Below are 25,501 nucleotides of genomic sequence, written 5' to 3' on the forward strand. Positions count from 1 at the left end.
GGTAATCCAATTGTGTGAATGAAATGCTAATTACACAGAACACAACACATTCGCGTGTTTATATAGCGCGTCTGCTAACGGCATGTTTACTTGATGTATTTTAAGGAAATATATTAACTGGTGAATACCTTGAATGCCTTAGACTCGGCAAAAGAAAAGAAAACACATCACCGAAACTAAAGGTTTACTCCCGCAAGGTAATATCGCCCAAGACTAATACAGTCGATGAAGAAGGTACAGTTTAAATGAAAACTAAAAGCAGGAAAAACTACGCACGGTAAGATACTAGTAAAAATTACACGAAGACCGTGACACTACAGAGTAGGCGTACAACGCGGCACTTGCCACAGCAGCAGGTGAATCACCGAAATGTAATGTGCTAAAGATATCACACCGGAACTCCTCTGGGAGTTGTCTATGTGCGCCACCTAAACATTGTGCCACTTGCTCATCTTCAAGCAGTCCGGGGTCGGTCTCTAAGTTTTGAAACTTGATCTAACCAGTATAAACCTTGTCAGTTTTTATCGCTCGTTATAAACTTTATCAAACTGGATCTGGTCCTCACCAACCCTTATCGGCTGTAATCAACCTTATAAGACTTGATCCGAATTTTACCAACCGTTATCCGTCAGTATCAATCTTATCACTGTGAATCTTACCCTTATCAGCCAATATCTGTTTGTATTGACTTTATAGGACATGATGCGACTGTTATCAATTATTAACGGTGCCTATTAGGGTTATCAGGACTGTTCCCATGGAAAAGAGCCCTTATTTCTCTCTAATTCCTCATCCATCCGCGTCAAACTATTATCAACCAGGATGAGACCCCTTTCACCACTCTTCACTCCTTATCCTCCCTATAAACTGGCCATGGCGGCTACATCGCAGTGGGGGCGAAATGGAAGAACACCCGTGTACTTCGATTTAGGTGGACATCAAAGAACCCACGAGGTATAATTTAATCTGGAGTCCCCCTGGACATTGTGCCCCATAATCAGATAAGCGTTGTCGTATGTGAAACCGCGTATTTTTTAGTCATCCTTATAAACTAATTGACTGGTTATCTCTTTGCTTTGTGCGACGTGCAACGTATGAACCCTCAGAGATCGATGGCATTTGGGTCAATGAAGCAAAGCCTCAACGGAAGGCGCAAACCGCGATCTACGGAGCGCATAGGGTTTTTGGGGCATTTGGCAATAAACTTGCCAAAATCTGAATTTGCGTAAACTTTATACAATTCTCTAAGTCGGCTTTACATGTGAGCCTAGAGATTGATTTCATTCTAACGTCACCAAATATTCCAGCTAACCTTTCGTGGAAACAGTTCTCCTTTGAAATTGGTTTTTGTGCAATCTGTACAACAGATTTCCATGGTTCAGACATATTCACTTCCTGCAAGCGTAGACGTTCGCCTGAGTGGTAAGACACATGTCATCAGGAAGGCTTTTTCATGTCAAATTGATGTTATTTTATACGTAATTTCTTCATTGCGAATAATCTTACATGAAATACTGATGTCTTCGTTGGATAAACATAGAAATGTTTACGCACACAAAGAAACCAAATAAAAAGAAACAAGGCAACACCCGGGAACACAGAGTAAACTGCTATCTGCGACAAGCACAAGCTCGGAAACAATGAATCGAGTGCAAAGTCACGCTTGATTTGTTTAGAATAAACAGTTAATAAACATATGTACTACAAAATTAGTCGATAACAATAGATATGCTGGTTTTTTTAGCTCTACGAAGGTTTTAATAATTGCCGGTGGCAAGTAGCACAACTATTACCCCTGATCTCAATGAGGCCAACTACTCAATGAGGTGGCCATTACTTCTACGAGAGATTAAAATGCTTAACTGAATAATTACCATTGTTAAACTAACTAAATATAAAGTATTTACATTCTGGCACATATGTTTATGCTAAGAAGTCTAACATGTAAGTTTGCAAGGTACCACGATTTGGAATGAATCATGAGGATGGCACCGGTTTTGAGACATGCGGCATCAATGTTACCTCGTAAATTCATGGTCATTCCACTTAATTTTTTGCGAACACTTCTGTTACGCATTGAATAACAAAAGTAACTGGAACGTCAATGCATCTCGTCGGGCAGCTTTGAAATTATTATCTCAAAACTGGTACAGTCCTGAGAATTGGTTCTATCTGGACATGCTTTGCAGATTCACCAGCTTCAATTTCTAGTTTGAAATATTTAGCGTATGTAGAGTAACTATTGTATTAAGCATTTTTTGTGGTAGAAATAATGCCCGCCTCACCCACTAATTTACATCAGGGGATTGAGTTGTGCTAACATTCAGAGGAAATTGCAAAAAAAAAGCATTAGTGGAGCTGAACGAAAATGCAAAGAATCCAACGAGTTTCAATCCATATGTAGGGAAGCTTTGTGTGATCGCATAAAGAGTAGAATTGCGATACACTCATGTATTCGTACAAAACACACAAACAAGTGTGCACACAAATTATACCGACAATTTTGTTCAGCCGAGTTGCAGACTGTTAGCGAGGATGAAGGATGCCTTGAAGGAATAATGTGCATGCGTATGTAGCACGGTTTGAATCAATTCTATTCGCAAGAAGCGTTTACTTATTCATTATCGCGCAGCCGCAGATCCACGAAGCCGAGATATACGGTACTCCTTTCTATCTTTCGACCGCTGAGCTGCCGCTGCTGCGGATGAATGAATGGATAGATGGATGAGTTGATGGCTCGCCCTATGCGATAACCGTCCCCTTTGAGACGGGATGGTGGGTTGCGCCAGAGAGACCTTGTTATAATTCTTGTTAATGCCCTGCCTGGGATTGCGCACACAAAAAATCTGCACACAAGGACAATTTCCAGTATATAACTTTTTGAACAGCTATTGGGAAATTTGTTTTTGTATCGCTCCGTTATTTTTGATCACCCAGCTTATCTGGAACTAAACTCCCAATCGCGTTTTACTATTCTCTGTTGCCGACATCTAACTTTCCTCCTGCTATCGCTGAACTCAAAAGCTTCCAAGAGGCCAAATAAGCCTCAAACCACCACTGGGTAGATATGTTTACGTTCTAATAAAACATGTTCAATCATTTCCCTAGTTATACCGCAGCAATCAGTTGTTTCTTATTCCTTCCTATATCTCGCTTTGTAGGTGCGTGTTCTGAGACTTCCTGATCTCGCTTCGAAAAGTAATGAGTTTCCCTTTGAGTTATTATAAATTGTTTCTTTCCTGATTTCGTTTTTTTCTCTTCAGAGGTTATCATAGCATGTTTGTTTTTCATTGCCGCCACCAATGAGATTAACTCACCCGGTCTGACTTTCCGCTTGGCGTTCTTTGATGCCAGGTGCTCGCCATACAGGTCGCATACTTTCTGGTAAACTTACTAGCTCTTTTCCTCCACTGTGAATCAATGTTTTTCCTGTGGAACTACCTGAAGACTCTCCCAGCACATTTATTTTCTTCCATGTTCCTTAGTCGCTCTTCATAATCAACTTTACTGTGAGCTTCTCTCACTTCAAAGCTTGTCCAGCCTATATCACCCTGCACAGCTTCATTGGTAGTCTTGCCGGGAGCGCCCAATGGTGGGCGAGTCTCAATTCCACTTCTAATTACAAGTAAGCAACCGCATTTCGAAATTTAAGTCCCGAATCCATTACACCTTTCCACATACCACAAAGCAATTTGTACCTATTATATCCCCATAGCGCTGTGCTTGATTATGGCCTCATTTGTCTTCCCCTTTGCTGTGATTCTTTTCCCCTGTGTTTCTATACTCCGTAAAAGAAAAGTAAAAGAAATAAAAGCTATCCCTTCGGACCGAACTTCAGCACCAAGCTTGTCCCGCAGGTGTTATCAGTGTTCTTCATAAAGCGAAGCTGCTCGTCGCCTGGAAATGACTTATCCTAAGAAGCTTTAGTGGCGACGGGCGATGATTCATTCTGGTTTTTGATAGGCTTCCCGAAATGCAGCCAGGGTTTTTGGTTCTGTACTACGGAGTAAACGGGCTAGGGTAATCATCGTGAGCACCCCGCGGCAGCTTTTCTTCAGCCGGCAAGCATTCTTAGCGTCGGAATGTCACACAGCGTCTACGAGATTGCCTTTGACTTTAACCTATCGGTGTCGTTAAGGTGCCCCCACTTATTTTCCTAGCGACTTTGCTACGCGCAGTCATGGGCTATCACAGCAGCTGCAAATCGAGATGTGCTTAGCTATTGAGATGGATACATGGATAAGCTGGTTTTGCACCTTGAAGCGAAAGGCATGGCATTATAATTGTGCAAAATGTCTCTGCGTCGTCGTACGTTAGCACGCTATGGCCTAAGCTGCTCACCATATCCCGTCCCATTTGGTGGCTACTTGGTTTGTACACCTTTGGGCATGACATATGCAGTACTTCAGTTGTCCAAGTACTGTCCGGTCACGGATATTGACGTGCATGAAAGAGGACCGCGGTTTTTAAGATGATTGTGCAGTAGCACCTGCAGTATTTGTCTGCACTCCATATTTTATACCATATGGACATTCCACCTTTATACCGTAACCGCAGTGTAGACTAATAAATAGCGAATGCCAAAAAAGCTGCCCACAGACAAAGGCCTTGTGCACAACTCCTCACAATCACTGGTGTTCAATGGTTGTGCGACTGTCAATGCCATCAGTAAGCAATGTTGGAAGTTCGACAAAGCTGGCAGGTGGCAAATGAGATAATTTGTACGCATCCTCGTTGCGCGAGAATTGGTACGAGATGTCAAAGGATGATAGTGTAGAGTGTATTGTACATATGTGATGGAGTCCGCGTTCCAAATTTCACACTCGACTCAGCCTGTAACGGCTGGCGACCCGGCATCTCGCTTGTATGTGCAGGCGCCCGAGGTTCGCGGGCTCTGGTGTAGGTCACAGGACCTTCTGGACCTCTCTTCAACACTGGCTGACAATTCTCACCTTACTTCCTAACATCATGTATCAGCTGAACTAGTCCTGCAGCCGAATAATTTGTCTGAATATTTGGCTACCCTGTCAATGTTATGGTTTTTAAAATTATCTTTTATATTTAGGTGAGTGCTGTCCCGAGATTATCAACGCTTTCACCTTTGCCAAGTTGCCCGCATTTTAAATTGTACGCATTCTTTGGCGAGTGCCATCGCAATCTATGTCATGCGAAATGTGTGATGTCTTGTATCTGCACAAAAATGCGTAATTTGCGAAGACATTTAAATCTTATAATAGTGCGAATATAGATAATTGGTAGCATTAAAAGCAATAAGAACAACTGAAACAAAAGAATCGATCAGTGACAGTACCCGAATTATCAGATTTGTGCATATTAATACGGATACACAGGACCCCATAGAAAGTGCATGTGAAAAGAAAGCTTATATTAGGGGTGGGTTAACTAAATCTTGTGACTTGGCCAACTTGAAACATGTGGGTGGTCCACTGAGATGTTAAAGTGGGCCATCAGAAATTTAGGTGCGAGCCAACCTAAATTTCGGGGTGGGCCACTTCAATTCGGCTGCGGGTCAACTTAAAATTTAGCGGTTGGTCAAATTCAAATTTGGGGGTGGCCCAACCTGAAATTTGGAGGGGAGCCAACTTGAAATTTGAGGGTGGTCTAACTGATATTTGGAATTGGGTCAAGTTAATGTTGGCGTTAGGCCAACTAGAACTTTAGAGGCGAGCTAACTGATTTTTGTAGGTAGGCCAGCCTGATATGTGGGGCTTGGTCTAGTTAAATCTGATGGTGGGCCAACTTGAAACTTAGGGGTCGGGTAACTGTAAATCTCAAACTTGAGGGTGGGCTAACAAGAAATTTGAGGATCTGTTAACTGAAATCTGGAGGTATGCTTACGCAGGGTTAGACAACTTCAGTAGAGTTACTGTATGCTTTTTGTCTGCCTCTGTTCACATTGTGGGGGATTTTTGAAAGACGTCGTAACAATAGCACCTCACCTAACCATGGTGCTCAAAAAGTCATATTGTTTATATGAGGCCTTCTGCAAGTGTCTGCCTTCTTCCCGTTCATCAGCCTCCTGGATTCTCTATCAATTGTAGCGCATTTTCACTACTACAACACCACGGAAGTGTGCAATGACGCAATGGACATGGAACGAGATATGTGTGAAGAATGTGATTCAGCAGGACTCCTCTTCCGCGCTTTGTAGTTTATGGCTGGTTGTAGTCTACGGCTGATTGGCAAAATATTTCAGTGCTCCGTGTGTAGTGGGGCCGCGCAAGCGCAACTTCACGCTGGTGTTGCTTCGTTTTGCGGGCGTTTATCTACCGCGTTTAGCATAGTGGTTAGTTGTTGCGCTGTTGGGTGCACCAAGCACGCGACGAAAGGCGTCGGCGTAGATTTTTTTTATTTTCCGCAAGAAAAAACACTCGTCGGAAAGCATGGGTGCAAGCTATGCGCCGACAAAATGGCAGCCCTCAGACAGCAGCAGGATTTGTGGCCTACAATTCATCACTAGTAAGTGGGATTTTATTGTTACGAAGAGCTTTTAGGCATGCTAATGTTACATTCGTGCAACTGTTACATTGCCTGCGGTTATATTTTGTCAACTCAGGCGCTCCGTCTCCATTCCTGAACCACTCGAAATGGGCACCTAGCATTTTTGCCTTAAAGAGGGCTAACAGAGAAGCTGCAGTAAAGAAATGCGACAGATTCGAACGGACATTGAAGCGAAAACGTTGTTCGGGTAAATGGCGGTTGCGAAGTGGTACAGTTGCGGCTCGCTGCAGGTTGGCGATGCTCACTTTTGGGGTGCCCTCTGCTGAAGTATGCGGCCGGCTATCACTCAGCCTAAAGGAATGCATTCTCTCGTGCTACATACAATAACGTCGCTTTTTTCCCATTTCTGAAATCTGAAGCGTGTTATTCGCGGGACCTGTGAGACATCGAAAGACTGCCACCTTCTAATCTAATGTTCGCTACATGTGCGGCTCCTCACCGGCATGACAGCGTGTGGTGTTTATATCATATCGCATTCTTGCAAGTGCATACATATTGTTTGCTACGGTAACGCAGCAGAGGGTGCTAAGAATCACTGGCTCCGGACAGGCTGCCATTGGAATAGGAACCTGGCAACGTTTAACGCTAGAACGTTATCTAGTGAGGCGAGTCTAGCAGTACTACTTGAGAAATTAGAGGACAGTAAATGGGACATAATAGGGCTCAGTGAAGTTAGGAGGCCAAAAGAAGCATATACAGTGCTAAAAAGCGGGCACGTCCTGTGGCGTTGGATTCCTGATTAATAAGAATTAAGCTGGTAACATACAGGAATTCTATAGCATTAACGAGAGGGTGGCAGGTCTTGTTGTGTTGTGTGCGTGTTGTGAAACTTAATAAGAGGTACAAAATGAAGATTGTAGAGGTCTACGCCCCTACATCCAGTCATGATGACCAGGAAGTCGAAGGCTTCTATGAAGACATGGAATCGGCGATGGGTAGAGTGAAACCTAACTACACTGTACTAATGGGCGACTTCAATGCCAAGGTAGGCAAGAAGAAGGCTGGAGACAAGGCAGTGGAGAAATATGGCATAGGCACTAGGAACATCAGGGGGGAGTTATTAGTAGAGTTTGCGGAACAGAATATTATGAGGATAATGAATACCTTCTTCCGCAAGCGGGATAGTCGAAAGTGGACGTGGAAGAGCCCGAACGGCGAGACTAGAAATGAAATAGACTTCATACTCTGCGCTAACCCTTGCATCATACTATATGTGGACATGCTCAGCAAGGTTCACTGCAGTGACCACAGGATGGTAAGAACTCGAATTACCCTAGACCTGAGAAGGGAACGGAAGAAACTGGTACATAAGAAGCCGATCAATGAGTTAGCTGTAAGAGGGAAAATATAGGAATTGCAGATCAAGCTACAGAACAGGTATTCGGCTTTAACTCAAGAAGAGGACCTTAGTGTTGAAGCAATGAACGACAATCTTGTGGGCATCATTAAGGATTGCGCAATGGAAGTCGGTGGTAACTCCGTTAGGCAGGATACCAGTAAATAATCGCAGGAGATGAAAGACCTGATCAAGAAACGCCAATTTATGAAAGCCTCTAACGCACTTTAGAAAATGGCGACTGTGAACCGAATATTTATATATTAGATTGTTTTACCATATTCTCACCTTCTCTAACTTCATCATAGTTAAACTTTGAGCGTTTCATGTAGTATCATTAGAGAAAACTGAAAATAGCTGCCCACAGACAAAGGCCTTGTGCACAACTCCTCACAATCACTGGTGTTCAATGGTTATGCGACTGTCAATGCCATCAGTAAGCAATTTTGGAAGTTCGACAAAGCTGGCAGGTGGCAAATGAGATAATTTGTACGCATCCTCGTTGCGCGAGAATTGGTACGAGCTGTCGAAGGATGATAGTGTAGAGTGTATTGTACAGATGTGATGGAGTCCGCGTTCCAAATTTCACACTCGACTCAGTGTTGAAGCAATGAACGACAATCTTGTGGGCATCATTAAGGATTGCGCAATGGAAGTCGGTGGTAACTCCGTTAGGCAGGATACCAGTAAATAATCGCAGGAGATGAAAGACCTGATCAAGAAACGCCAATTTATGAAAGCCTCTAACGCACTTTAGAAAATGGCGACTGTGAACCGAATATTTATATATTAGATTGTTTTACCATATTCTCACCTTCTCTAACTTCATCATAGTTAAACTTTGAGCGTTTCATGTAGTATCATTAGAGAAAACTATGCTCACAGAAGAGCTCATTGATAGGCCATGTAGTTCTCTTGTGAAATTGTGGGCGCCATCGCCGACAGTGTAGGCAACTGAGCGATGCGTTTGATTCTGTTGCTTTAATGTGTGCACCGTGTCTTGTTTACTGTTTCATGCAGAGGTAGACAGGGCATTTTTGGAACTAATAAATGTGTGTTTATAAATACAGACCCACCTATCTATGCAGTGAATGAGATTGGCACCCTTCGGGAACGTTGACTCAACACAGCGATGTGCGAAGAGCATTTGATTTCAAACTGCTAAGGCCAGAACTAAACTATAAAAATAGTTACCTTTATTCTAACTGCTTACTTTTCAGAAAAGTTCACGTCTACCGGTAGCGGGTGCACGAACTCGACTTCACTTGGCCTAACTTTCACTGAGCAATATCAACATTGGCTCAAACTTCATGTGCATGTGGCTTGAAAGGGCTGATGAAGTTTATGATTTTCAACTTCGAAAGCATGTTTAGATTAATTTGTTTGTGCATTTGTCGGCCTGGTATAATAAAATGGTCTCAGGCAAGAACTAAACAATAAAAATAGCTCCCTTTATCCTAAATGCTTACTTTTCAGAAAATTTCATATCTGCCGGTAGCGAGTGCACAAACTCGACTCCATTAGGCCTCACCTTTACTGAGCCATATCAACATTGGCTCAAATTTCATGTTCATGCTGCTTGAAAGGGCTGAAGAAGTTTGTGATTTTCAACTTCGAAAGCATGTTGTGCCTTTGTTGGCCTGGTGTAATAAAGTGGTCTCAGAGACATACGGGGCTGTATAGTCGGCCACTCATGGGCACATGGTACGAGTGCTTGCAGCAGTGCACGTTTGTGTTTTCGGGGGACTTGCTCCAAGATTGGCTGCGTGTGCGACCCTTCCAATTTGTGATATCGGCTTGGGCAGGGCGAATGCACCATGAGAAGGCAAATAGTCCGCATGACACGATTACACATACTAAAGAACACTTTGCCTTACTTTATGAAGGATTGGTTAGATATGGTATTGCTGATTGCAGTCGTCACCAATTATTTGTTGTACCAGTTAGCGCATTCAAAAGGACCCCTGGTCATGACACAAACACTAGAAAACCAAACTGGTTCACAGAAAGTTATTGTGATACATTATTTATGGTAATCTGAAGCTTGCTATTATGGTTTTAGTGTGTAGAGATCTAGAATCACCTAAATCAGATCTAGCATCAGTTGCAAATGTGATCTCAGTAATTTAAGTATTTTAGATGCAATGTATGACAGCTCTGCGGTTCCATAGATTACAATATGTGTCTTTTGATATTGACTAGCCCCATTCTGCTTCTATAGATCTTTGATGACAATAAGAGGTACCTGTTCCCAAATTACTACGTTATGTTCTGCCTGTCGTTTTATGAACCTGTTCTTGTTGTTCTTCAATAAAGTTTCCTGTTTCATGCTTGTAGACTGGTTGTGTGGCGTGTGCTTCAACCTGGATCACATCCTTTTGCATTGAGCCATCGCAGAGTAGGGTAAGCTCTAAGTTGATTTTACACCAGCACAACTGGTTTTTCTATAGCGGTGCCAACTGCTAGTTCAACCCCATCGGCACGCCAATAGCCGATTTTCAATTTCTCAAGCTGATTGGCAAGCACCCTAGAGCATTAATGATTAACAGGCAAATGAATTCATCCCTCAGACTACAAGAATCACGTATTTTGTTGTCATCGTGATTTACCCGTGATGCTGTGTTCATAGGCAGTCGGCATAGATATTTCATGGATAGAATATTTGCAACAGCGCTATGAAAATGCTACGTTTATGTAGCCTTGATATAGCAACTTTCTGCTTTGAGTATTGCCATTTTCCTTATATTTTCACGTACAGTATGTTTTAGAAAGACATCGCCCCACTTGGCGCTACTTTGTCTCTCAAGCTAGTGGCAGAGAACTGCAGCAACGTGGTTTTGGTAGGCACTAGTTACAGACAATAGTGGCACAATGCCAACAGGCACATTTTCACATTGGGCATGGTAGTGATTCACACTTTACATTGCACGTCATGCTGCTACAATGAGCGTTATGGATATGCTGATTCTAATTTTTACTCAACTGTGTATGGTCCCATACATGTGTCTGCGAAGAGCACGAACTGCATTGCACCGATGCTCGTCAAAGTGAAAATGGCCGTGTTGACATGCTACGAAGAATTTACTTCTATCACTAACGCCAACGACCAGACATGTACAGATAATGAATAGAAAGTGCACCTCTCGTAGCAGACCTCAGCGCAAGACAGGGATTTGTTAACAGCATTATATTTGTTTTTGAAGTGCTTAATGTGTATACTAAGCTGTATTCAATGATGGTATGCTGTAAGAAACACAAATACTTATATTTGTGGAAATACAACATTGTTTATTTCATGGGAACTATTCTTTGGTTCTATTCCCCATCAAACTTTTGCAATAAAGTAAGCACTTTGTGAGCTTTTGAAAGTGAAAAAACAGGGGATGCATGGAATTTTTTTCGAACGCATGTAAAAAGAATCTGGCTGTGCCTTTCACCCATAAATGTGATGCTCACTGTGCTCAAAACTCGGGTTCTTTTTCATTTATTTCTCCTAAATAAATATTGTAATCATGATGTTGAACACTGTTGACAGGGAAACAGACAGGTGCGTGAATCTCATGCCCACCAGCAATATTTTGGGTGGCCCTGACAGCCATAGCTGTCAGGGCCGCCCAAAATATTGCAATCAGGACCTAAATTCTGCAATGCTAAAATGCAAGTATTAGCAAGCAGGACCTAAATTCTAACTATCATATCTTTTTGTTCCCTACTGTATTTACGTATGGCAATGTGCTGTGAGAAAACAGTCCTAAATATAATTTCTTCAAGATACATTATTGTACCTGTAGGAAAATGGGAATTTCTGTTTTTTTTTGGTGTTGGACACCACAAGTTTCGTCTGGATTGACAACTGTGACAATCTCAATTTTATGCTGAAAGATTATAATAAGGATTTAAATGAGTAGTTTTATGACCTGCACATTGTATGGTGAAAAAATGCACGTATGTGCATATAAAAACGTCCGCTAGTGCGCGTGGGCGTAACATTGGTGAAAAAGAGGGAGTATAGAAAACTTCAAATAAAAAAATATAAGAAACCGGTATAAGCCAGTAAAAAGTGAACGGTATATAAGACGGGGGTCGACATTTTGCCAGGGTATATTGAAAAAAAATGTCATACCAATATTCCGGTTTAACGGTACCTATTTTTGCACATACGAACATAAAGGCTGATTTTGTGGGATATTCCTTCCAGACTGAAAAAAACGCTAACCACTAAATGGCTTACATTTTCTCGAAACGTGTACCACTCGCAAAGCTGGGATGTTGTGGACCTCGCAAACGCCGACGAAACGAGCACCTCCATCTTGAAAAATGAACCTTCAAGGTAACAACAAATTGTGCATTTATGGCAATTTTTACAAAGAAGGCCATGACTGTGGTATTGACCGAAGGTGGAACTCAGACTCCAGCTGCCCCGAAGTAAAAAGCCCTTTATTTAGCATATACGACCAAATATATATTGAAGAACAGAAACGCCCCCTGGGGAATAAAGAACTGAAATGAGTAACGAAACTGAATATAACATACTCCCTCCCACATTTTTAGTGGTTAGTTGTAAGTAAGTATTAGTAACGAAAACCCCAAAGCATGCACACTGTACTTATTTACACATATTTACAACCTGTGTACACAATGACAGACTGCGAACTAATTGGTCTGATAGTCTTTGAGTCAGGCCGGTGGCCGGCGCTCTGGGGTCGGCCGCGTGGACGTCGCACTGGCGACGGGCTCGTTGACTGCTGCAGCGGTATACCAGGACACAGTGCCTGCGTCCTGGGAGAAGGAGGCTGTAGCACGGCAGGCTGTAGCGCCTCAGGAGACCGCGGCTGTGGCGCGGCACGCTGTGCTGCCTCAGGAGACCGCGGCTGTGGCGTAGCAGGCTGAGCTGCCTCAGGAGACCGCGGCTGCGGCGTGGCAGACTGTGGTGCCTCAGGAGACCGCGGCTGTGGGGTGGCAGGCTTTGGTGCCTCATGTGACCACTGCTACAGCGCGGCAGGCTGTGGCGCCTCAGGAGACCGCGGCTGCGGCGTGGCAGGCTGTGATGCCTCAGGAGACCGCGGCAGCAGCGTGGCAGGCTATGGCGCCTCAGGAGACCATGGCTGTGGCGTCGCAGGCTGTGGTGCCTCAGGAGACCGCGGCTGCGGGGTGGCAGGCTGTGGCGCCTCAGGAGACCGCGGCTGCGGCGTGGCAGGCTGTGTCGTGGCAGGCTGTGGCGCTTCAGGAGAACGCGGATGTGGCGTGGCAGGCTGTGGTGCCTCGGGAGACCGCGGCTGCAGCGTGGCAGGCTGTGGCGCCTCAGGAGACCGCGGCTGCTGCGTGGGAGGCTGTGGCGCCTCAGTTGACCGCGGCTGTGTCGTGGCAGGCAGTGGCGCCTCAGGAGACCGCGGCTGTGGCGTGGCACGCTGTGCTGCCTCAGGAGACCGCGGCTGTGGCGTGGCAGGCTGTGCTGCCTCAGGAGACCGCGGCTGTGGCGTGGCAGGCTGAGCTGCCTCAGGAGACCGCGGCTGCGGCGTGGCAGGCTGTGGTGTTTCAGGAGACCGCGGCTGCGGTGTGGCAGGCTCTAGCGCCTCAGGAGACCGCAGCTGCGGGTGGCATGCTGTAGCGCCTCAGGAGACTACGGCTGCGGCATGGCAGGCTGTGTTGCCTCAGGAGACCGCGGCTGCGGCGTGGCAGGTGTGGTGCCTCAAGAGACCGCGGCTGCGGCGTGGCGCCTCAGGAGACCGCGACTGTGGCGTGGCAGGCTGTGGTGCCTCAGGAGACCGCGGCTGCGGCGTGGCAGGCTCTAACGCCTCAGGAGACCGCGGCTGTGGCGTGGCAGGCTGTAGCGCCTAAGGAGGTCGCGGCTGCAGCGTGGCAGGCTGTGGCGGCTCGGGAGACCGCGGCTGCGGCGTGGCAGGCTGTGGTGCCTCAGGAGACCGCGGCTGTGGAATGCAGGCTATAGCGCATCAGGAGACCGCGGCTGCGCCGTGGCAGGCTGTGGTGCCTCAAGAGTCCGCGGCTGCGTCGTGGCAGGCTGTGGTGCCTCAGGTGACCGCGGCTGCGTCGTGGCAGGCTGTGGTGCCTCAGTTGACCGCGGCTGCGGCGTGGCAGGCTGTGGTGCCTCAGTTGACCGCGGCTGCGGCGTGGCAGGCTGTGGCGCCTCAGGGGACCGCGGCTACGCCATGGCAGGCTGTGGTGCCTCAGGAGACCGCGGCTGCGGCGTGTCAGGCTGTGGCGCCTCAGGAGACCACGGCTGCGGCGTGGCAGGCTGTGGCGCCTCAGGAGACCGCGGCTGCGGCGTGGCAGGCTGCGGTGCCTCAAGAGACCGCGGCTGCGTCGTGGCAGGCTGTGGTGCCTCAGTTGACCGCGGCTGCGACGTGGCAGGCTGTGGTGTTTCAGGAGACCGCGGCTTCGATGTGGCAGGCTCTAGCGCCTCAGGAGACCGCAGCTGCGGGTGGCATGCTGTAGCGCCTCGGGAGACTACGGCCACGGCATGGCAGGCTGTGTTGCCTCAGGAGACCGCGGCGTGGCAGGTGTGGTGCCTCAAGAGACCGAGGCTGCGTCGTGGCAGGCTGTGCTGCTTCAGGAGACCGCGTCTGCGGCGTGGCAGGCTGTGGTGCCTCAGGAGACCGCGGCTGCAGCGTGGCAGGCTGTGGTGCCTCAGGTGACCGCGGCTGCGGCGTGGCAGGCTGTGGCGCCTCAGGAGACCGCGGCAGCGGCATGGCAGGCTGTGGTGCCTCAAGAGACCGCGGCTGCGGCGTAGCAGGCTGTGGTGCCTCAGGTGACCGCGGCTGCGGCGTGGCAGGCTGTGGCGCCTCAGGTGACCGCGGCTGCGGCGTGGCAGGCTGTGGCGCCTCAGGTGACCGCGGCTGCGGCGTGGCAGGCTGTGTTGCTTCAGGAGACCGCGGCTGCAGCGTGGCAGGCTGTGGCGCCTCAGGAGACCGCGGCTGCTGCGTGGGAGGCTGTGGCGCCTCAGTTGACCGCGGCTGTGTCGTGGCAGGCAGTGGCGCCTCAGGAGACCGCGGCTGTGGCGTGGCACGCTGTGCTGCCTCAGGAGACCGCGGCTGTGGCGTGGCAGGCTGTGCTGCCTCAGGAGACCGCGGCTGTGGCGTGGCAGGCTGAGCTGCCTCAGGAGACCGCGGCTGCGGCGTGGCAGGCTGTGGTGTTTCAGGAGACCGCGGCTGCGGTGTGGCAGGCTCTAGCGCCTCAGGAGACCGCAGCTGCGGGTGGCATGCTGTAGCGCCTCAGGAGACTACGGCTGCGGCATGGCAGGCTGTGTTGCCTCAGGAGACCGCGGCTGCGGCGTGGCAGGTGTGGTGCCTCAAGAGACCGCGGCTGCGGCGTGGCGCCTCAGGAGACCGCGACTGTGGCGTGGCAGGCTGTGGTGCCTCAGGAGACCGCGGCTGCGGCGTGGCAGGCTCTAACGCCTCAGGAGACCGCGGCTGTGGCGTGGCAGGCTGTAGCGCCTAAGGAGGTCGCGGCTGCAGCGTGGCAGGCTGTGGCGGCTCGGGAGACCGCGGCTGCGGCGTGGCAGGCTGTGGTGCCTCAGGAGACCGCGGCTGTGGAATGCAGGCTATAGCGCATCAGGAGACCGCGGCTGCGCCGTGGCAGGCTGTGGTGCCTCAAGAGTCCGCGGCTGCGTCGTGGCAGGCTGTGGTGCCTCAGGTGACCGCGGCTGCGTCGTGGCAGGCTGTGGTGCCTCAGTTGACCGCGGCTGCGGCGTGGCAGGCTGTGGTGCCTCAGTTGACCGCGGCTGCGGCGTGGCAGGCTGTGGCGCCTCAGGGGACCGCGGCTACGCCATGGCAGGCTGTGGTGCCTCAGGAGACCGCGGCTGCGGCGTGTCAGGCTGTGGCGCCTCAGGAGACCACGGCTGCGGCGTGGCAGGCTGTGGCGCCTCAGGAGACCGCGGCTGCGGCGTGGCAGGCTGCGGCGCCTCAAGAGACCGCGGCTGCGTCGTGGCAGGCTGTGGTGCCTCAGTTGACCGCGGCTGCGACGTGGCAGGCTGTGGTGTTTCAGGAGACCGCGGCTGCGATGTGGCAGGCTCTAGCGCCTCAGGAGACCGCAGCTGCGGGTGGCATGCTGTAGCGCCTCGGGAGACTACGGCCACGGCATGGCAGGCTGTGTTGCCTCAGGAGACCGCGGCGTGGCAGGTGTGGTGCCTCAAGAGACCGAGGCTGCGTCGTGGCAGGCTGTGCTGCTTCAGGAGACCGCGTCTGCGGCGTGGCAGGCTGTGGTGCCTCAGGAGACCGCGGCTGCAGCGTGGCAGGCTGTGGTGCCTCAGGTGACCGCGGCTGCGGCGTGGCAGGCTGTGGCGCCTCAGGAGACCGCGGCAGCGGCATGGCAGGCTGTGGTGCCTCAAGAGACCGCGGCTGCGGCGTAGCAGGCTGTGGTGCCTCAGGTGACCGCGGCTGCGGCGTGGCAGGCTGTGGCGCCTCAGGTGACCGCGGCTGCGGCGTGGCAGGCTGTGGCGCCTCAGGTGACCGCGGCTGCGGCGTGGCAGGCTGTGTTGCTTCAGGAGACCGCGGCTGCGGCGTGGCAGGCTGTAGCGCCTCAGGAGACCGCGGCTGTAACGTGGCAGGCTGTAGCGCCTCAGGAGACCGCGGCTGCGGCGTGGCGCCTCAGGAGACCGCGGCTGCGGCGTGGAAGGCTGTGGTACCTCAGGAGACCGCGGCTGCGGCGCGGCACGCTGTGGTGCCTCAAGAGACCGGGGCTGCGTTGTGGCAGGCTGTGGTGCCTCAGTTGACCGCGGCTGCGGCGTGGCAGGCTGTGGCGCCTCAGGACAACGCGGCTGCGGCGTGGCAGGCTGTAGCGCCTCAGGAGACCACGGCTGTGGCGTGGTAGGCTGTGGTGCCTCAGGAGACCGCGGCTGTGGCGTGGCGCCTCAGGAGACCGCGACTGCGGCTTGGCAGGCTGTGGTGCCTCAAGAGACCGCGGCTGCGGCGTGGCAGGCTGTGGTGCCTCAGGAGACCGCGGCTGCGGCGTGGCAGGCTGTGGCGCCTCAGGAGACCGCGGCTGCGGCGTGGAAGGCTGTGGTACCTCAGGAGACCGCGGCTGCGGCGCGGCAGGCTGTGGTGCCTCAAGAGACCGGGGCTGCGTTGTGGCAGGCTGTGGTGCCTCAGTTGACCGCGGCTGCGGCGTGGCAGGCTGTGGCGCCTCAGGACAACGCGGCTGCGGCGTGGCAGGCTGTAGCGCCTCAGGAGACCACGGCTGTGGCGTGGTAGGCTGTGGTGCCTCAGGAGACCGCGGCTGTGGCGTGGCGCCTCAGGAGACCGCGACTGCGGCTTGGAAGGCTGTGGTGCCTCAAGAGACCGCGGCTGCGGCGTGGCAGGCTGTGGTGCCTCAGGAGACCGCGGCTGCGGCGTGGCAGGCTGTGGTGCCTCAGGTGACTGCGGCTGCAGCGCGGCAGGCTGTGGCACCTCAGAGACCGCAGCTGCGGCGTGGCAGACTGTGGTGCCTCATGAGACCGCGGCTGCGGCGTGGCAGGCTGTGGTGCCTCAGGTGACCGCGGCTGCGGTGTGGCAGGCTGTGGTGCCTCAGGTGACCGCGGCTGCGGTGTGGCAGACTGTGGTACCTCAGGAGACCGCGGCTGCGGCGTGGCAGGCTGTGGTGCCTCAGGTGACCGCGGCTGCGAGGTGGCAGGCTGTGGTGCCTCAGGAGACCGTGGCTGCGGCGTGTCAGGCTGTGGTGCCTCAGGAGAACGCGGCTGTGGCGTGGCAGGCTGTAGCGCCTAAGGAGGCCGCGGCTGATGGTGGCAGGCTCTGGCGCCTCAGGAGACCGCGGCTGCAGCGTGGCAGGCTCGGGCGCCTCAGGAGACCGCGGCTGCAGCGTGGCAGGCTGTGGCGCCTCAGGAGACGGCGGCTGCGGCGTGGCAGGCTATGGTGCCTCAGGAGACCGCGGCTGTGGCGTGGCAGGCTGTGGCGCCTCGGGAGACCGCGGCTGTGGCGTGGCAGGCTGTGGTGCCTCGGGAGACCGCGGCTGCGGCGTGGCAGGCTGTGGTGCCTCGGGAGACCGCGGCTGCGGCGTGGCAGGCTCTGGCGCCTCAGGAGACCGCGGCTGCAGCATAGCAGGCTCTGGCGCCTCAGGAGACCGCGGCTGCAGTGTGGCAGGCTGTGGCGCCTCAGGAGACGGCGGCTGTGGCGTAGCAGGCTGAGCTGCCTCAGGAGACCGCGGCTGCGGCGTGGCAGACTGTGGTGCCTCAGGAGACCGCGGCTGTGGGGTGGCAGGCTTTGGTGCCTCATGTGACCACTGCTACAGCGTGGCAGGCTGTGGCGCCTCAGGAGACCGCGGCTGCGGCGTGGCAGGCTGTGATGCCTCAGGAGACCGCGGCAGCAGCGTGGCAGGCTATGGCGCCTCAGGAGACCATGGCTGTGGCGTCGCAGGCTGTGGTGCCTCAGGAGACCGCGGCTGCGGGGTGGCAGGCTGTGGCGCCTCAGGAGACCGCGGCTGCGGCGTGGCAGGCTGTGTCGTGGCAGGCTGTGGCGCTTCAGGAGAACGCGGATGTGGCGTGGCAGGCTGTGGTGCCTCGGGAGACCGCGGCTGCAGCGTGGCAGGCTGTGGCGCCTCAGGAGACCGCGGCTGCTGCGTGGGAGGCTGTGGCGCCTCAGGAGACCACGGCTGTGGCTGGGCAGGCTGTGGTGCCTCAGGAGACCACGGCTGCGGTGTGGCAGGCTGTGGTGCCTCAGGAGACCACGGCTGCGGTGTGGCAGGCTGTGGTGCCTCAGGTGACTGCGGCTGCGGCGTGGCAGGCTGTAGCGCCTCAAGAGACCGCGGCTGTGGCGTGGCAGGCTGTAGCGCCTCAGGAGACCGCGGCTGCGGCGTGGCAGGCTGTGGTGCCTCAGGAGACTGCGGCTGTGGCGTGGCAGGCTGTAGCGCCTCAGGAGACCGCGGCTGCGGGGTGGCAGGCTGTGGTGCCTCAGGTGACCGCGGCTTCAGCGTGGCAGGCTGTAGCACCTCAGGAGACCGCGGCTGCGGCGTGGCAGGCTGTAGCACCTGAGGAGACCGCGGCTGCGGCGTGGCAGGCTGTGGTGCCACAGGAGACCGCGGCTGCGGCGTGGCAGGCTGCAGCGCCTCAAGAGACCGCGTGTGGCGTGACAGGTGGGCCTGGTCCCCCTCTCCGGAACCTTGGAAACCTTGGAGGCATATCACGTACGGCCGTCTCCAAGTCGGAAAGAGACTGGTCCCCTCCTGATGATCACCTCAGTTGGTGATGAAAATGCGCGGTCTCCCTTGAAGCAAACGGAGGTTTTTTTGGCACGGACAAAATCGCCTACGGCTATCTTCGTCTTCTTGGCGGCTCTTCTTTTGTCCGTGTAGTGCTTGCAGCTTTGCTGCTGCCGCCGAACCCTTTGACGAAGTCGCGCCAACTCCTTGGCTGGATCTTCCGCAAATGCTGGTGCCGAGAAACCCACGATATCCAGCCTGGTTCGGGGCATTTTACCATGCAGCAGAACTGCTGGGGCGACCCCCGTGGTGGCGTGTGGAGTACAGTGGTAAATGGCAAGGTATTCTGTGACAGCTTGCCGGAGTGGTCATCTTTCGAGGAATGAGACTTGAATGAAGTTTTTTAATATACGATTGAAACGTTCTATTTGCCCATTGGCTTGGGGATAGTATACTGAAGAATGTGAAAGACTGATGCCTCTGTGTTGCAGGAAAGTTATGAACTCACGCGAAGTGAACTGAGGTCCATTGTTACAAACGATCTCTTCCGGATAGCCTTCACGGGCAAAACACTTCTTAAAAAGTCTTTCACGGTGCTCGTGGCCACTTCGCTGCAAATATGCACCCCTGGCCATTTAGAATGGTAGTCAACAAGCGATAGCGAATCTGCTGTGGTAAGCTGCATGCTCCAAAGGACCAACAATGTCTAGGCCAAGCTTGTGCCACGGTCGCTCAGGCCATTCAACAGGTTCCAACGGGGCTGTTGATGTTTTGGCGGACTTATCTGCCTCCAGGCAGATATGGCAGTTTTTATATGCCATTTCCACTTGCTTATCCATTCCTGGCCACCAGAACCACTCACGCAGTCGCGCCTTCGTGCGCGTGGTACCCGGATGTGTCTGGTGCGCGGTGCCGATGATCTGAGCCGTGAGGGATGACGGAACAACGAGGCGCTCTCCACGCAGAATCAGGTCATCGACAACAGAAAGTTCTTCCCGAATGGCGTAGAATGGTTTCGCCTCATCTGGTATGGACTCCTCCGGTGGCCAGGAATTCAGCATGAATGACTTGATGGTTACCAGGCAACTGTGGTCGAGTCGTCGAGGGCGGCCTGCCTGAACTCCTCCTTTGTCACGCAGGCTGGCTCAATGAACGAGACAATTTCTTCCTCCTTAGCAATCTCTGCCTCCGAGGTAGGTGATGGTAGCCGAGAAAGTGCATCTCCTACAGTGTTTGTAGACCCCTTGCGGTATTCAACAGTGAAATTGTAGCAATGCAGTCGTGCATTCCATTGTGCAATTCGGAGTGGGCGTCTTCCATGTCCTTGTGTCGACAGCAAGGAATCCAGTGCCTGGTGGTCTGTTCGAATTGTGAAATGGCGGCCCCACAGGTACGTGTGCCATCGCTCACACGCCCAAATGCACGCAAAAGCTTCTCGTTCACCTACTGAATATTTTCTCTCTGCAGGCGAGAGTGTACGAGATGCGAAAGCGACTGTGTGGAGCTCGTGGCCACTTTGTTGCTGCACGAATTCTCCCAGCCCACAGTCGGACGCGTCGGTCGACACAATTACGGGCAATGATGGATCGAACATCTGGAGGACTGTACTTGACGAAAGTATTTCCTTGACCCTCCGGAAATTGCTGTCTGTTTCGGCAGACCAGATGAATGGCTCATTTTTGCGAAGTAAGACTCTCATAGGCTCAACCACTTGTGCCAAGTGTGTAACAAACTTGGAATAGTATTCTACGAGGCCCAGGAACGAACGAAGGGCGGCCACATCAGTTTGCACTGGTGTGTTAACTACGGAGTCTACTTTCTCTGGAAGTGGCGAGATACCACGTGCAGTGACCTTGTGCCCTAGAAAAACAAGTTCTGGAACGTCGAAAAGGCATTTGTTGTTCAGTTTCAGACCTGCGTTCTTGATGTTTTGCAGCACGGTCTTCAAGTTTGAAAGGTGTTGTTCTGCGGTCTTGCCAAAAATGATGACATCATCAATGTAGAACAACACGCCAGGGCAGCAGTCAAGGATTTTCGCCATCATCTTTTGAAATGCCGCTGGGGCAGAAACCAACCCAAGGCAAACTCTTTTAAAACGAAAAAGGCCATCATGGGTGATGAAAGCTGTCAGATCCCTGCTGTCAAGGTGCAAGAGAACCTGCCGGTAAGCAGAAGCCAAGTCAAGTTTGGAGAAGTGTGTAGCGCCTACAAAAGCGTGAAGCAGCTCCTCTGTATGGGGCCATGGGGAACTGTCTGGAACAATAGCTTTGTTCGGCTCTCGAAGGTCTACACAGATCCTGGTGCTACCATCTTTATTGTTAACAACAACACTGGGGGACATTCATTCAGAAGCATCGATCCGCTCGATGATGTCAGGGCTCAGCAACGCCTGAAGCTCATTTGATACTGGTGACCGGTGAGAAAACTGCAGATGGCGAAGCTTCGAAGTAACAGGCTGCACGCCTTGCCGTGTCTAGATGCGATGCGTGAACCCCTTAGCAAGACCCAACTCTGGACTGAAAAGTGAACTGAACTCATTTGCTAAGGCTGGCGGCTGCGTGCCTGACGGTGTGGAAATAGAACAGCATAGCGGGTCAACAACAGTCGGCTGCGGAGGAATGGACGTGTATAAGCACTTCAGAGCAGAACCCTCAATGATAAGATCCAAGGCTTTAATGCCGTCTAGACCGATCAGAGAAGTGCCTCGGTGAACAACATAAAAAAGTAGCGACGCTGTGCGGCCTTTAAATTGAACGTCTGCCTGGAAACAACCTAGCACTGGAGTCGGCTGTTGAGAGTAGTCAAACAGAGTAACATGTGGAGCAGGCAGAAGCGGAACGCTTTGAAACTATCGACTGAATTCTTGCTCCGACAGGATTGAAACAGAAGACCCGGAATCAACAAGGAATGTCAAAGTGACATTCGCAACTTTCACTTGAATATGAATTCCGCTACGCGCGGAACGTTCCACAGTCAAAACTTCCTCAGCACTGCTACATGACGAAACATCTTCATGAAATTAAAGTTCACGGACTCGACCTAGCATTTGGGTTAGCTTGTGGATGCATACCCTTTGAAAGTGGCCCTTGCGACCGCAAAACGAACAAGTCTTGCCTTGCGCTGGGCACTGCGGTGCTGACGCGATGTGGTTCCGCGAGCCGCATCGGAAACAAAGTGGCGAGCCGGAGCGGCTACTCTGTTATCGGTTCCGCTGAGGGGGGCAGTTCCGCTGCGGCGCACGTGAGCCGCCCGGGCTCCTCGTTAAATTCTGCTTTAAGGTGGCTGCCGGTTTTGAATTCCTTTTTTTCGAAGAATGCGACGATGGTTTTCGACGCTGCAGCAATGAAATTGCTTCGACCGAAGCAGAAAGCTCCTTTAGCTCTTCAGCCGCCTGCTCAAACTGAAGTGCGATTCGAACGGAATTCTCGAATGAAAGTAAAACCCTCGAGCAGTAACCGCTCACGTACGCGAGTGGTAGCTACGTCGGCAATGAATTGGTCCCGCATAGCATCATCTTGCAAGGCAAACGAACAATGTGACGCTAGCTCCCGTAGAGCGGCAACAAAGTCATGAACGGACTCGCCTGTGTGTTGGCTGCGGCGGTGAAAGCGATGACGCTCGATGATAACGTTGCGCGACGTCGAAAACTGGTTTCGTAATGCGGCGAGTGCAGAGTCGTATTCGTCAGGAGGGGCCAAGACAGACTTGTCAACGGCGAGTGCTGGGGCACTTGGCGCGGCCGGTGCTGCGGCACTGGTCCCTGCATGTAGCGTCTGATAAATACGCTGGCCTTCCGCCCCCAAACAATGCAAAAGAATAGCCTTGCGTTGCTCCGGCTTGAATGCGGCGGCTCCGGATGCCAGCAAGTACACGTTGAACATCTGCTCCCACTGCTCCCATGGCAATGACGGACGGTCGGGCGTCGGAAGGAATAACGGTGGCGGAGCAAACCTGGTGAAGCTCATGGTGGGCGGATACGGACGGCGCAGCGGGGCTGGGGGTACGTTCACGAAATCCTTGTCGCCAATGTGGCATTGACCGAAGGTGGAACTCAAACTCCAGCCGTCGCGAAGTAAAAAGCCGTTTATTTAGCATATACAACCAAATATATAATGAAGAACAGAAGCGCCCCCTGGGGAATAACGAACTGAAATGAATAACGAAACCGAATATAACAATGACCATTTGTCTAAAGCAGAATATGAAACTAGAATTGGGCTCCACAGAAGAAAATGTAAGAATTATCACTGCAGGCTTTTCGAAAAGCTTCACTAACGGTTTAGAAACGATGTTATAGCAATGCATCCGTGCAATGCCCTGCACTTTTCACACAGGGAAGCGAAAACAAACGCGCAGTTGACATTATGTGCTTGAACACAGCCGCTGCTTTCCTATCGACGGCGAACGCACACGTACCGCAATATAATAGCGATCGTTTCAGATTACTTTTGCTGTCGACATTGGGAAAACCACACTGAGCTACAAAGTAATCCAACAAGCATAGATGCCGGTCTTAACACATGCACTATAATTTATGTTACTCGATTTGCCGGAGCTGAACCGCCAGCTTGCTGAAAAGCTCCATCAATGCGAACGCGGTAGGCCAACACGGCTCTGTACGCGTTGCAGATGCAAACTTATCGAGGTGACAGCAATGAATGCTCATAACTGAGCGCAAACGGCAAGATAAAATGTTCATAAAAAAGACAACGCACCCAGCCAAGCGACTTGAACTTCGTCTCTTCCGAAACGTCTCTTCCGCTCAGCCAAACTAAACGGACACCCCTCTGTTTAGGAGAAATATTTTGTAGCCGAGGACGATTATCTGAGGGCTATACGGAAAGCTAAATTTTCCTTTTTCCACGATGAACTGCCTAAAATGCTTACGAACAGCCCTCGTCAATTTTGGCAAATAATAAACCCTCAGGAGGCGCGCATGATCAGCTTGTTAAATTCACATGGCGAAGTGGTCAGCGACAGCGAGTGTGCTGACATTTTCAACGCAGCCTTTTTCTCTGTATTTACTAACGAGACTTCAACTCCAGATCTTCCCACATCTACTAACATAACTGCGCGTATGTCGCCAATTATATTCTCGGCAGATGGAATCACTTCGAATATTGATAACATGAAGCTTTCATCGTCAGCAGGTGTAGATGATAATAATTCCAAGCTCTTAAAGAATACTAACCATGTATCTGCTGCGTACCTAACTTTGTTGTTTTCACAGTCACTCTCTACAGGCATCTTACCATCCGGCTGGAAAGTGGGCAAGGTCGATCCAGTCTTCAAATCAGGCAACAGAGACACCCCATTAAATTATCGCCCTATATCGTTAACTAGTGTCCCCTGCAAAATCATGGAACACGTCATATACTCGCATATCATGAACTTTTTAGACTCAATCTCTTTTTTTCACCCTTGTCAGCATGGATTTCGAAAAGGCTACTCTTGCGAAAAACAGCTGGCAATTTTCCTTCACGACCTGCATGTTAACCTTGACAGTAACCTTCAGACTGACGCCATATTCCTTGATTTTGCAAAAGCATTTGACACAGTTCCCCATAAACGTTTGCTGCTAAAATTGTCTCAGTTAAATTTACACCCCGACGTACTAAAATGGATAGAAGCATTCTTGACTAACCGCTCTCACTTTGTTTGTGTTAATAAGCATTATTCTAGCAGACTCCCCTTAACATCAGGCGTCCCCCAGGGATCCGTCTTGGGACCACTTCTTTTTTTAATTTACATTAACGATCTACCAACGCATGTATCATGTAACATTCGCATGTTTGCAGATAACTGCGTAATCTACCGCAAAGTTACTAACACATCTGACCACACACTCATCCAGAACGATCTCAATAATGTACAAGAATGGTGTAATCGCTGGCTGATGAACCTAAATCCTAACAAATGTAAACTTGTGTCCTTCACTCGCAGCCGTAACCCCCACACATTTACCTATTCGATTGCCGATGTTCCAATAGAATCAGTCCAATCATTCAAATACCTCGGTGTCATCCTATCTTGTGATCTGTCCTGGCGCTTGCACGCTACTAACATCATCTCAGCTGCTAATAGATCACTGGGATTTCTTAGACATCTGCGTCATACCCCACAACAAGTAAAAGCGTTAGCCTATAAATCATTTGTAAGATCGAAACTTGAATATGCATCTCCCATCTGGAATCCGCATCAGATTTATATCATAAATGCACTTGAGGCTGTGCAAAATCGCGCTATTAGGTTCATTCAATCTTCATATTCATACGGTATCAGCATTTCATCGATGAAAGCGCAATCTGGCTTGGAGACGCTTTCTGTCCGTCGACAGGTTGCCACCCTGTCTCTCTTCCGCTCATTTTTTTTTCAGCTCCCTAAATCACCCACCGTACATCACGCCCCCTTCATACATATCTCATCGCACCGGTCATCCGCTTCAAGTTGCACGCGCACGTGCCCAGGCCACCACTTTTCAAGCATAATTTTTTATTC

General features: G+C 51.2%; 6 protein-coding genes and 1 pseudogene across 6 annotated transcripts; 6 read left to right on the top strand and 1 right to left on the bottom strand.

Annotated features, from left to right (window-relative positions):
* Nucleotides 1-7,441: 7,441 nt before the first annotated feature.
* LOC139050146 (uncharacterized PPE family protein PPE14-like) lies at nt 7,442-13,466 on the top strand. The gene is made up of 2 exons (XM_070526363.1): nt 7,442-7,507; nt 12,741-13,466. The coding sequence occupies exons 1-2, from the start codon at nt 7,442-7,444 to the stop codon at nt 13,464-13,466; spliced, it is 792 nt and encodes a 263-aa protein (XP_070382464.1).
* Nucleotides 13,467-13,792: 326 nt separating this feature from the next.
* Nucleotides 13,793-14,311, top strand: LOC139050147 (antifreeze protein Maxi-like). The gene has a single exon (XM_070526364.1). It carries the CDS (start codon nt 13,793-13,795, stop codon nt 14,309-14,311), a length of 519 nt encoding a protein of 172 aa, XP_070382465.1.
* Nucleotides 14,312-14,336: 25 nt separating this feature from the next.
* Nucleotides 14,337-15,083, top strand: LOC139050148 (uncharacterized PPE family protein PPE30-like). Its single transcript, XM_070526365.1, has 2 exons — nt 14,337-14,576; nt 14,727-15,083. Exons 1-2 carry the CDS (start codon nt 14,337-14,339, stop codon nt 15,081-15,083), a joined length of 597 nt encoding a protein of 198 aa, XP_070382466.1.
* Nucleotides 15,084-15,409: 326 nt separating this feature from the next.
* LOC139050149 (antifreeze protein Maxi-like) lies at nt 15,410-15,928 on the top strand. Its single transcript, XM_070526366.1, has one exon. It carries the CDS (start codon nt 15,410-15,412, stop codon nt 15,926-15,928), a length of 519 nt encoding a protein of 172 aa, XP_070382467.1.
* Nucleotides 15,929-15,953: 25 nt separating this feature from the next.
* Nucleotides 15,954-17,907, top strand: LOC139050150 (uncharacterized). Its single transcript, XM_070526367.1, has 4 exons — nt 15,954-16,219; nt 16,437-17,060; nt 17,242-17,563; nt 17,614-17,907. The coding sequence occupies exons 1-4, from the start codon at nt 15,954-15,956 to the stop codon at nt 17,905-17,907; spliced, it is 1,506 nt and encodes a 501-aa protein (XP_070382468.1).
* A 243-nt stretch (nt 17,908-18,150) lies between these two features.
* Nucleotides 18,151-19,050, top strand: LOC139050151 (antifreeze protein Maxi-like). The gene has a single exon (XM_070526368.1). It carries the CDS (start codon nt 18,151-18,153, stop codon nt 19,048-19,050), a length of 900 nt encoding a protein of 299 aa, XP_070382469.1.
* A 3,152-nt stretch (nt 19,051-22,202) lies between these two features.
* Nucleotides 22,203-22,968, bottom strand: LOC135908958 (uncharacterized; annotated as a pseudogene).
* Between the last annotated feature and the right edge of the window lie 2,533 nt (nt 22,969-25,501).

This window comes from Dermacentor albipictus, chromosome 9, assembly GCF_038994185.2.
Source record: "Dermacentor albipictus isolate Rhodes 1998 colony chromosome 9, USDA_Dalb.pri_finalv2, whole genome shotgun sequence".
NCBI classification, from domain to species: Eukaryota; Metazoa; Arthropoda; class Arachnida; order Ixodida; family Ixodidae; genus Dermacentor; species Dermacentor albipictus.

Coding starts and splice junctions, on each gene's coding strand:
- LOC139050146 (XM_070526363.1), top strand. CDS start 7,442: ATGGAATCGGCGATGGGTAGAGTGAAACCTAACTACACTGTACTAATG. Junction 7,508..12,740: donor TGGGCGACTTCAATGCCAAG/GTAGGCAAGAAG, acceptor GCTGTGGCGTAG/CAGGCTGAGCTGCCTCAGGA.
- LOC139050147 (XM_070526364.1), top strand. CDS start 13,793: ATGCAGGCTATAGCGCATCAGGAGACCGCGGCTGCGCCGTGGCAGGCT.
- LOC139050148 (XM_070526365.1), top strand. CDS start 14,337: ATGGCAGGCTGTGTTGCCTCAGGAGACCGCGGCGTGGCAGGTGTGGTG. Junction 14,577..14,726: donor CAGCGGCATGGCAGGCTGTG/GTGCCTCAAGAG, acceptor GCGGCGTGGCAG/GCTGTGTTGCTTCAGGAGAC.
- LOC139050149 (XM_070526366.1), top strand. CDS start 15,410: ATGCAGGCTATAGCGCATCAGGAGACCGCGGCTGCGCCGTGGCAGGCT.
- LOC139050150 (XM_070526367.1), top strand. CDS start 15,954: ATGGCAGGCTGTGTTGCCTCAGGAGACCGCGGCGTGGCAGGTGTGGTG. Junction 16,220..16,436: donor CAAGAGACCGCGGCTGCGGC/GTAGCAGGCTGT, acceptor GTAGCGCCTCAG/GAGACCGCGGCTGCGGCGTG. Junction 17,564..17,613: donor CGGCTGTGGCGTGGCAGGCT/GTAGCGCCTAAG, acceptor CTGGCGCCTCAG/GAGACCGCGGCTGCAGCGTG.
- LOC139050151 (XM_070526368.1), top strand. CDS start 18,151: ATGCCTCAGGAGACCGCGGCAGCAGCGTGGCAGGCTATGGCGCCTCAG.